At 46.1% G+C, this 11,454-nt stretch overlaps 2 protein-coding genes across 2 annotated transcripts; both read right to left on the bottom strand.

The window, feature by feature from the left end:
• Positions 1–7,975: 7,975 nt before the first annotated feature.
• CCR75_003827 (uncharacterized protein) lies at positions 7,976–8,227 on the bottom strand (the record flags this gene model as incomplete). The annotated part of the gene is made up of 1 exon (XM_067961920.1): positions 7,976–8,227. The coding sequence occupies one exon, from the start codon at positions 8,225–8,227 to the stop codon at positions 7,976–7,978; it is 252 nt and encodes an 83-aa protein (XP_067817526.1).
• A 197-nt stretch (positions 8,228–8,424) lies between these two features.
• CCR75_003828 (uncharacterized protein) lies at positions 8,425–10,389 on the bottom strand (the record flags this gene model as incomplete). Its single annotated transcript, XM_067961921.1, has 1 exon — positions 8,425–10,389. The coding sequence occupies one exon, from the start codon at positions 10,387–10,389 to the stop codon at positions 8,425–8,427; it is 1,965 nt and encodes a 654-aa protein (XP_067817505.1).
• Positions 10,390–11,454: the final 1,065 nt, after the last annotated feature.

The raw sequence follows: 11,454 nt of genomic DNA on the forward strand, positions 1-11,454 counted from the left end.
TAGTGATGCGGACAACGAGCTCATGAGGAAGGATGATGGCGCATTATTGCCCATCCAAACTTGTCTCATGGCCTAAAGCTCCACCGACGAGACGTGAACGTGCTCAGTTGGTGTCACAAGCCAGTCATTTTGAGCGTGGCTATGTGACGGGTGGCATATCATTGACGCCCCCTCCCTCTAAATGGCCTCGTTTAAACGGGCCAAGAGCTTCGCTCCTTGAGCGCGCTCTTCTAAACGCACATAATTATTATGGCGCCTTAAAATCATGGAGGACTCAGGGAAAATCGCTTGGGCGTATTTCCCCGATCCCGGTCGTGTTGCGTTCGAATGGAACACCAGACCAATACGAGGCGGAATTCCTGCGCCGCATTCATCTGCATTCCGATGCGATGAAACAGCGGTCGCAACGAATTAATTTCGCCCGCTGCGTGTGAAAGTAATCATGGGCGGTACTGTACCCCCTGTTTCTTCTCACAACGCTACTTCTGCTCGTCCATTAAAGACGAGCGAAGAGGCCTCAGCTGGTGTTCCTTTTATAGGCAGCCACCAAGCCGGGCACATCAATACGTTGAATAACAAGCCGCAATGCGTGAGGATCTGACTGCGCTTGAACTAAAACGAGGTGTGGAGTTTGGCGCTTCGGCCAAGTAACAGTAGTGTTTTTCTCAGCAGATTCAAGATGCTAGATCTGGAAAGACTTAAAGGTTTCTTATTCGTCGCCTGTGTGAATAAACACGTTTTCGGCGTAAATTAGGCGCTCACATTCGCTGCTGTCATGGCCATGACGTTAGAAAAGATCTTTTTCGCGCTCGCTGCTGCTTAAGGTAGTACGGCCAAGCTCGGCATGAAGCCAGATGTCGCGACGAGCGCAGAACCAATTCAAGTTAGCATCGGTGGCGCTGGCTACGCAGCCGACATTGCGAATCGAATGTCGCTAACAGGCATTATCATTCTGCTGAATGGTATGGCAGGTGTGCGAAAAAGCACAAAGATGTTGCGCTTTCGACGATGGAGTCGGTATGTGTGGCGGTGTCTGAAGCCGTAAGAGAGCTGTTTGGTGTGATTGAGACACTGAATGAGATCAACACGCCACCTGCGCATCCGATGACAATGTACATCGACGACCAGGCGACGATAACGCGATTTGAAGGGGATGCAGTCTCAACGAAGACAAAGCACACTTTTGTGAAAGTCAAATATCTGTTTAAATATTCTCGCAGAGGTATTTTTCGCCACAATATGTGCCGAGCAAAGAAAATGCTCGCGGGTGTGGTTTCCACAGCACTTGACGCAGCGAGGAGAATCTAATTGCGCTCACTGCTTCAGATCGTAAGAGCGCGGTTAAAGTCGCCGACAAGGAGGGAGTAGGATGAAGGCCACGGAGCAGTCGCGGTGGACAGCAAATGGTTGTCGGCATCTACATAAGATATACCGCTTTGACGAGTCTACTTCTGCTCATTCACAACTGCAACCTCCTTTAGCCAGCTATGATGGCTAAAGGAGGTTGCAGTTGTGAATGAGCAGAAGTAGACTCGTCAAAGCGGTTATGAACATGTCACGTACTCGCTTGTTATCCGTCAGCTCGATACCAGAGTTTCGGATTTTAGAAATGTTTTCAATCGTATATGCCCTATCCGCTGGCGATCTCTTCACGATCTTGAGTGGTTGCCTCCTCCTGAACGGCACAACACCACTTACTCCTCACTGCATTGGGCTACTGCTTCCATCCCCTCTATGTACTTGAAGCTATAGCCCTTTTCGTCTGTTAACTATGCTGATCATGTTGCGCGCTAGGCTCGGTGTACAGGAGACATTTGTCAGCTAAACCGTTTGCTCTTGTCCATTGGCGACCACAAAAAGCCTAAACCTGCCAGCCTTAAACAACCAAACTTTCTCGTTGTCGGCAAGCGACTCTTCATCGCTGCAATCTTTCGCGTTGAGCAATAGTAGCTCGTCCTTACAAGGTGTCTACTGACACCGCTGTTGAGTATCCAATCATCATTCTTGTCTTGTCTCTTGTCGCTAACAACAAGAACCATCTCGCATTCGCTCTTGGCAACCTTTGTAAACTTGCCTCGTGACCTGCATCCGGCATCTTCAAATACTCCTTTTCCACAATTGTAGCACGGGCATGCCTATTTACGCTGTGTTTCTTCAGTGACGGCTGCTATGATCTCTCGCCATAAAATCTTGTCCCTTGTCGTGAACTTGTAGGGGCATGGCAATTTGCTGAGCTTTTTCTCGAGCTCGACAGATTGTGCAAACTGCGCAAGCTCAAGGCTTGCCGCAGATGGTCTTGTCTCTCGTCGTTATACTTAGCCATTAGCACCGTTCTTAGACAGCTAATTTGTAGTGCACGATATTGTCAAGCACTTAAGGTCCTGCGCCTTTGCCGCACGCGTCATACACAGCAATCATGTGCAGATAGTGTTCGGTCATGATCTCTTCGAATATACCTTCGCATCGAGAAGTTGGGAAGCGGGGACTTTGAGTAGATCATGCTAAGGCAAGCGCCATACTTGATTGGCCACTTTTTAAAAACGAAAAGAAAGTGCGTAAGTGGATGGGCCTAGCGAACTACTTGCACAAGTACAGCGATAATTACGCTAATATGGCTCGGCTATAATCCAATCTCCTTAAAAAGGATAAGGATATGTACCGAAATTGATGCTTAGAGGAGATAAGGAGACCTAATTTGAATAGTGCTATTTAAGTAGGGAGCCGGTATAGCCAGCCACACACGCCTGTCGGTATAGCCACACACACACTCGGCTTACACCCCCAAATAATTAGATATCGGATTAGCCAGAAGCGTGAAAACTGGTTAGCCGGACGCAGTTGCACGCGCAAAATTTCACATCTGCAATTTTGTAGGGGACACGGGTGCTAGCGCTCGATAAAGCTTGACACCTTGGTAGCTACCTCCTGGATTTGGACAATGCGTGGTGCTTTGATGTAAAAGAAATGGCAGGCGCTGTAAAAGAAGTTTGCGATGCTGGCAAAAAAAACAGTGCGTGCAATGGCTGTGGTAAACCCTGGTATCCCCACAGGCCTACCTGGCTCACCCGTGTCCAATTACTGATCAGACGGAACCGTTCTCACTTCAGTCTTCAAAGAGTGTTGGTCGGAAAAAGGGACGTCGCGTTCCACAACTTCTACACTCGAAGCAGCTGTGACCGCTTCCGAATTTCCTTCGTTTGGCCTGTTGAGGCTTCCCCAATGAAAAACAGACACTCGCGACATAACAAACTGTCGTGGAAGAAGAGCATCGACTGTGCATGAGCATGTTCCGACTTGACGCGGCGCGAGAATGAATGTAAAATGTTGCCTTACTACAAAGACTTGGCAATATTTTCGAATGTGAAAGTGTTGGGTCTATTATCCCGTTAAATTTGACCCCTAGGAACGTTTTAAATTTCAAACTTCGCGGGTGTCTCGACGGCATCCATATACTCGTCATTCGTATCTTCGTCAAGAGCATCAACTCAATTTCTTGGCCGTATCCAAGGATCATGTCGACTGCCGTAATGTCTTAAATCGAAGCCTGAAACGTCGTCAAGACGACCAGAAAGGCACATAACGTCGGAATCCATTTATCGCCATTTGATGTTGCTTGGTGCAACTTTTCGGGGAAAGTTCAAATCGTACGGAAGGCGTCACATATTGAAACCAACGAAGCAGTGGCAAAAAGGACGTTTCATGCACCATTGTCCTTGAAGTTGCTTCGGCAACTTGAAGCTCGTCGACCGGAACCACGTGCAACTCCCGATACGCTTTAAGTTATTTGTCAGCGGGTTGGTAAAAGCAAGCCGACGATTGAGTATGGGGCTTGTGTCGAATAGTGGCTAAATTATTGGCAAATGCCGTGTCGGCATCCTGGAACGTAAGCTCGAACTCGCTAAAGAAAAATGACGTAAATATATCTTCAAACGCAATCCTTTCAACAGCAAAAGAGCAGCCGGCTTGCATACTTACTAAACTTGGAAAACATTACAACGTAGCGCGCAGGACGTGCGCCAGAACATTTTCTCATCCAGGAGCGCGTCTTGCGCCATAACGTGTGCTTTGCACGTCGTTAGCGCTCAAATGCCCCGTAAAAATAAATCGCCTCCATCGTAGCTGATGCCGCACAACATAAAGCGCTGTCGAAACGCCCCATAGTATTGCACATGCATTTGCCCCAAGAGCTCGCGTGGCGAGGCAAAAATATCAAAAAAAATGATAAATTTCCAAAGCCCGTGGATACTGCCAATCCATGGCCATTTTTTCTGTCATTTCGTCAGACATGGCGGCGTGGAAATTCGATTTACTGCAAGCAGATTTTTATGGCCCATCGCCTGTTCCAAAGCTTTTCTTTCTTTCAAGGCGCGGCACTGGCAATAGTTTCTTGGCTTACTTTGGAGCGGTTTGGAGATGCTGCTCCTTTGACGCGGCTCGGTCGTGACCATGACTGCCAAGGGATATACGCGGCTGCGACAGTGCTGCTATTCTGCCCCTCCAGCAACGTCGCAAGCGTGATTATCAAGACTTTGGCAAACTTATTTTATCTGAGTTTATGTCGGGTCTTATATTTCTTCGTGACGAGGCCATGTTGCCTCGGGCGATGTTTGTTAAACTTAGGAGCGAAGTTTCTTTAAGGCGGAGCATGACTACATACTGGCATGAGTCTCGTGTGGCCTCTACAAAAGCGATGCGAGTGCGACAAACGCACACGCATGCGATTGCCACAACTAAGATATTGGCAAATACTATTGTTAGGGTCGAGAAACCGAGGCAACTTTTAGGGAATGATGTAATCAAAAGGATGACAACATTTCACGCCAAGCTTACGGACACGTACCGCAGAATTTGCCAATTTAGGACGTGGACGATTTTTTTTCGATCGAGATGGAATTAATGAATAATAGTATGTATATTGCTATTTTGTGGCCTGCTGTATTCGCGAGAAGCTGCTTGTTAAGCGAAAATTATCTCGAGGTACTACATAAAAATAACACAATTCTCATGAGACCAAATTCTGTAACCTGGTCGAGGAGATTTACCGCAACGATGGCATTAGCCAGCGTGAAAAAGTTAGCATATTTTTTTTGTTTGACGACACTTGCGCTTGTTGTGACCTTTTTGATTGCAGGTCCCGCATCTTCCTTTTTTGTGGCCCTTTCCTCGTTCTTTCAATGTTCTCAAATGCTGATGGATCGCGTTTAATACTCTTTGATCCTTTTGGTCGGTCGTCCACGAGTAGCCACTGAATTCGGATCATTTATCGATGTGCTTGAAACAGATACGAAATTATTAAGATCTTGCTCCAGGAGACGTTGTCTGTGCGGAGGCAAGCCTGAATGAAGCTCTTGCAACTTGGCATGTATGTCCGAAAAACTTATTTATCGTGCAGAGGTATCTCAGGTGCAGGGTGGGACTGGGACAGGCTTGTTAAGCCACCAGTGCTGGGGAAAGTGATTTTCTGTAATGTTACTTCCATCTTTTGCAGCTTTCAGATAGTATGGAACCACGGCAATCCTCTGGTGTATGTAAAAATTTCAGTTTACTATCGTTGTACTTTGAACGTTTATTTGAATTAATTATAGGTTTTATTTATTTTTGGTGTAGTGACCATTGATAAAGCCTTTTGAGACTACTTAAAAACCTACAGGAAGCAAAATTTGGTCAGTTCATATATATTTGCTTGTGCTGTACGGAACTGAATGCCAAAGGTTGCTATGCTTACTTCGTTCAATGCATGATGCGAAAATCTTTCTATTCACATTTGTCAACGAGGCGGATGACAATGTGGAAACGACTATGCAACTTTTTGACTGATACGTTGACGCTGCTGTTGTGCTGCTAGTATTAATTTCTCAAAAACTGTTGCCAAGTCGCCCGTTCAGACTGCGGTCCATTTTAGAGTTGCATGTCCACCTTCAACGCAATATGTAGCTACATTCCCAAAAATGATTTAAATTTTATGCCCATACAAGAATGAAATTTTCTTTGTGCACAATCCTGTAGATAGCAAACATACATAGCCAGTCCATTATTAGTCTCCTTGAGGAGCATCCAATTATCTTCGAAATCCGTTACAGTGGCAGAGTGATACAGCTCGCACCACCTTGTGTAAAAAAGAAATCCAGTCTTCATTCGTTGAGAAATGCTTTTTTAGTATTTGTCAGCACGTTCTTATTAATATGCCATATGCAAAAAACATTCTTGGCTTGAGGTAGAATCAGTGAGATTGCCGCCATGAGTGCCAATTCTCTGTCAGTGACAATGACAATAGGCCCAGCGATTCTGTCTTGAAAACGTGTCTCATTTGTTGAAGTGCCCAGATATTATCGTCCTCTGATTCGTGTCACAAGAATATATAACAATGGGAATATGACTGGTTTATGCATGCCACACCCATGACATGGAGCAGTGGCATTGTGAAACCTGGAGATTTGTCCGCTCTTAGTACAAATAAAATATATTTAAAATAATTTACTCACCAATAAATTTTTACGTCAAATCCAGTATAAGAACGCCTGCTGAAAAAAGTCCTTATCTGTTGAGATACAAGACTTTGGTGCAATTAAAAAGCGTGTGAGTTTATTCGACGATTGCTCTTGATCAAATACATGTCGAATTGTATTTTCCTCCAGTGTGTCTAGTAGCGCTTCAATAGGGCTGCGCCCAAGGAGAAATTTTTCTCGTTCACGTTTTCTTTTAAGATTGTATATATATTGTCCAGTGGCTAGAAAAGCAGGATCTAATCGCATCATAGTGCTCAAAATTAATCGTGGAGGTGGTCCACCTTTTGAAAAGTCCAAAATCTGCTGCTTTTGCAACTGGTTTAATGCCCTGGTTTCCGGAAATGCTGCAAGATTATCGGTCGCCTCATGGTTGTGTGCTGCAACGACCACACTTACTCTCCATTCTTGCTCAGCATTTTGATTCAGTTGGCGCTGAATAGTGACTGTGCCCATGAGCACATAAGAAGCCTTGTTGACGTTTGGCGTATCTTTGTGTTTTGTACCCACCACCATGAGCGCAAGCAAGCGACACCTTCCTAGTTTTTCGGTATTTGTCGGCCTTCGTGCGTAGTTTCTTTGTTGAATAACCTTTTTGCCACGCAAACGTTTTGATTGCCTCCCCCGCTTCCTCCTGGGTATCATAATTGTGTTCTGGGTGGAGCAAGCGGCATGATGGGGGATGAAGACCGAATATTATTGTTGGCGGAGTGTGGTGGTAATACCTGTACTATTATAATATTTTTTTTGTTTTTTAGAGGGGTGGCTATACAAAAAGGGGCGGGGTGTCGATATACCGGTTCCCTTTAAGCAAGGTCTTCTTTTCCATAATTTGCGCTATGTTGGGGGCCATAATTCGGCATAAAAGAGAAGACCATTTGTTGGACAAAATATAAAAAGGGTCTAAGCAGTTCATTGTTTCCGATATAGAAATAATTAAAAAGTCGAATAAAAAAATCTATGGCTATGTGGAAGATTTACACGTTCTGCGATATGCAGAGAATAACTCGCTATTGCTTAATTTAATAAGACCATCTTTAATTATATGTAATTCATGTTGAGGAATGGAGGGGACTTAATGCTAAGCCCAATAATTTAGTCTCATCCTTCCACGGGGCTGCTTGTTATTGCTATCATCAGTGCCCCAAAGTGGCATAGTATTAAGATTCACTTTTCGGTGGATTTATTCCAAAATGGTTGCAAACATTCGAGCATTTTAACATTGATAGGCAGAGCTTAATCTATTTGCCGTTTAATCTTCCACATGCATTCGTCATTGACTTTTAAAAAATGCATCAATTACAAATACTTGGGCCAGTGTTGCTTTTCTTATGCTCTTGGACGAATAGGTCATTATCATTTATTGCAACACTTATTCTTGCAAACGAACTGTCAAGATGTTTAAAACTTCTGCGGCTAACAATCTGACCGTAAATTTTTCGATAATGTTGCCCACTGGCAAAATAGTCCACTCAAAACAAATTCGCCAAATTCTCTGCAAGCGTCTGTGCGGCTCTTGCTTGGTATCTTAACCCCTCAGCAAAACTTTCAGCTGTCAAGGCTCGGATCGATGCATTCTCTGCCTGAGCTTGCACTGACTCAACTAAACACCGAGCTGCCTCGGCATGGGCGCGAACTGCTTGCGCTTCAATTTCAGCTGCCTCTGCTTGAGCCTTGGTCGTAAGTGCAAGAGTCTGTGCTGCTTTAAGTTGTTCCAAACTCATTTTCCTCGTCGTGACTTGGAGCTGTTAATTAAGTGGTCGTTTCCATAAGTATTAGTCGATGGAAGCAGGGACGAGGTTCAGTAGAACTGCACTGCTTGTGTTCTTTCCACGAAGTTTCGGCATATTGTGTTTAACAAAAGCAATAACTATTGTTGCTTTTATAAATTTAATGTTCGATTGCACTTAATTTAAAAATGTCATTGTTGCTCGAGCTGGTGATACTGGGTCTGTTGGAACGCAAGACTGTGAAAGCGGCTATAAGAAAAGTAGACGACTACAGCGAGGAGCAACCACAGTAAGATGAGTAAAATGCTCATGCCATCCATTTGGGCAAACAAAAACCAGTTGAAGAAAATGGCGACACATGGGGTAAACGGCACAAGAGGTGCTCGAAACGTAGATTCGTCGAGTTTAATGTCATCGATGTCGTCCAAAGACTTGCTCGTGTCGTTTTTGCTCGAACTCTTTTTCTCTTGGACATGAAGTTGTTCTCCTTGACCATCATTCTCATTATCTGAGTCAGTGTCATTATCTTCTCGATCCAAAGAGCAAATTTGCCGATTTGCGTCGTTTAAAATCAATTGTGTCTTCGAGTTTAGTACAGTTTCACAACGTTGACTTTGTGCTGCCGTTTCTGCAGCCAGAGCAACAGTTGCCTTTATTTCAGCGTCACGTAATGCAAATACAAGAGCAATGGCAACCACTGTGAAAAAAGCCGCAACAAACGGTCCAAACGCTCGCATATAGCCATCAAAAATTGGCCATTCGGTCATGGCGTTTACTGGCACAGTTGCAATCACACCTTTCTGCCAATGATACGCCGCCATAAAGGACGACACTAAGTACGCTACCACCATGGCACCATGAGATTGAACTAGTGGTTTGTCGTTCGTTGTGTAGAGACATGCTGTTGAGAGGCGCACCAAAAGCAACGAGCTATTGGTAATATTAAAGGCAACGAGAATGCCAAGGGAAATAATATTCCATAGCACATGAAATGGAACAAACATGGCCAATAGAGTGACGCCAATACCACTTAGCAACGTGCCACGGAAGAGAGTTCCGTTAACGTCCAATTGAGCAAAAGTTGCCGGTAGTAACCCATCTTTTGCCATTGCGTACTGTACACGAGGTTGCGCAAGAAAGGAAATAAAAGCCGTGATGGGCATGGTCAGCACTTCACCCGTGACGACAAAAGTTGCCGCCCAGTCGAGTCCGATACTCGTAAATGCATTTCCATACGACTCCTTGTCATTTATGTCCGTGTACTCTTGCATGCCCACGAGCGCCAAGGTCGCAAGAATGCTCAACGTCGCGGCTCCAAGGATCGTACCAACCACTGCGCGTGGAATATTGCGCGTCGGATGTTTGGCTTCCCCGGCAAGGCAACAAACCTCATCGTACCCAATGTACCCAAAAAAACTCGCACTGGCTCCAAGCAATACCCCTGACCACCCAAACGCAACTTGCTCTTTGCCATGCACGTCAACGACACGTGATTCTGGCACAAAAGGCAAAATGCGATCGAACCTAAAATTAGCCAATCCCATTACAATAATAAACACAACAACGGCAATTTTGGTCATTGTCACGACATTAATCACGACTTTTCCTGCCTGCATGCCACAAAGAACGACCGCCGTACTACTGGCCGTTAAAAGGCCCGCATACACGTCAAGAACCGAATCCTGGGGTTTCATCCAATCCGGTCCTTGCACGCCTAATTGCGTCTCCATCCAGTGCGTCAGCTTTTCGCTCCAGCTACGCGCAGCCCCGGCACTTGAGACGCCGTACTCGAGTGTTAATAAAAACCCGGCGATTAAGGCTGGAAGCTCCCCAAGAGCATGGTAGGCGTAGGCATACGAGCTACCTGCGCTAGGAATGAGACACGAAAGTTCCATGAAGCTTAATCCACTCAAGAGACAGCCAGCGCCAGCTAACAACCACGACAACGTGGCAGCTGGGCCTGCGTAGCTGCTGGCGATGAGACCCGACGTGGCAAAGACGCCCGAGCCAACGGTGCCGCCGATTCCAATCATGAGGAGATCGAAAAGGCCAAGCGTGCGTTCCAATTCCGGGGCATCTTTTGGCTCCTGGACCGAGTGAGAAAGTGTCTCCAGGTGCAGGGGCTTCCGCCAGAAAGCAAGGCGCAAAGCTTGCATAACTGATCGTTTTAAGTACGAGAAGGATTGGAAAAAATGCTTTAGTCTTTTTAAATCGGTTACAGTGTTCGTTTTTTCTCGTAGCATTTGGACAAATTTATTCATTTTAGTCTTTGACACTGTGGTATTCGTTTCATTTTTTTTGGCGAATGGGTAATTCCGCTATTGTAGCCAGAGGGTGTGTAAAACTCGAGTGCCACGTGACGAAATGTAGAAAATGTCCTTTGATTTTTCTTTCCAATTTGCACAAGGGATGCGTCATTGGAAAGTCTCAATAAAATTAGGCTTACCAAATTAAGACCGTGTCTTGCGTGTCGTATTCGGGTTGACAAATTCGACTCCTAAGAGAACTTACGATTAACTGTAGACAGCAGCTTCCTTCGCTTGCGTCTGAACGGGCAGCCTACACTTGGTAGCACTTAAAATCCTTCCCACGACCCGCATCTCTGCGTGTGTACGTGAGGATGAGCCTCGATACTGATTGGGCTCATTTTGCCCACCTCTCCGAACATCATCGGGAGGCGGCAGGGCTTATGGCGCAGGGACTTGGTGAACAAGCCCTGGCCAGGCTCCTGGGTAGTCCTCCTGAGCAACATATTGCTCAATTGGAGCAGTTTGAGGCATTCGTGCTCGGACAGCGGAGGGCCGCGTCCGAGGCACAGGGCCATGCTGCGGCGGAGTCCGTCACTCAGACGCAGGATGAGCTGAGGCACGAGCAGGCTCGAAGCGAGGCTCTCAACAGGACTGTTGATATGCTCTCTGCCCGGCCGCATCAGCCGAGGCCCATCCGGATGGACCCGCCCAAGTTCGATGGAACTGCAGCGCACACGATTGTTCACTGGCTTTCAGCCGTGGAGCAATGCGTTGTCGCGCAGCTCATCGAGGACGACAGCCGGATGGTTTCGTACGCGTGGACTTTTGCTCGTCGTTCACAATGGACGAGAGCGCCCTAGAAACGGACAAAAAGAAGCGGTTCGCTGCTCAAGGCTGGGATGCCTTGAGAGAGCGTCCGTTCTTTGAGGTTCTGTAGAAATATCGCGATGTGTTTCCAGAAGAAGTGCCGAG

Source organism: Bremia lactucae, linkage group LG7 (assembly GCF_004359215.1).
Source record: "Bremia lactucae strain SF5 linkage group LG7, whole genome shotgun sequence".
NCBI lineage: Eukaryota > Oomycota > Peronosporomycetes > Peronosporales > Peronosporaceae > Bremia > Bremia lactucae.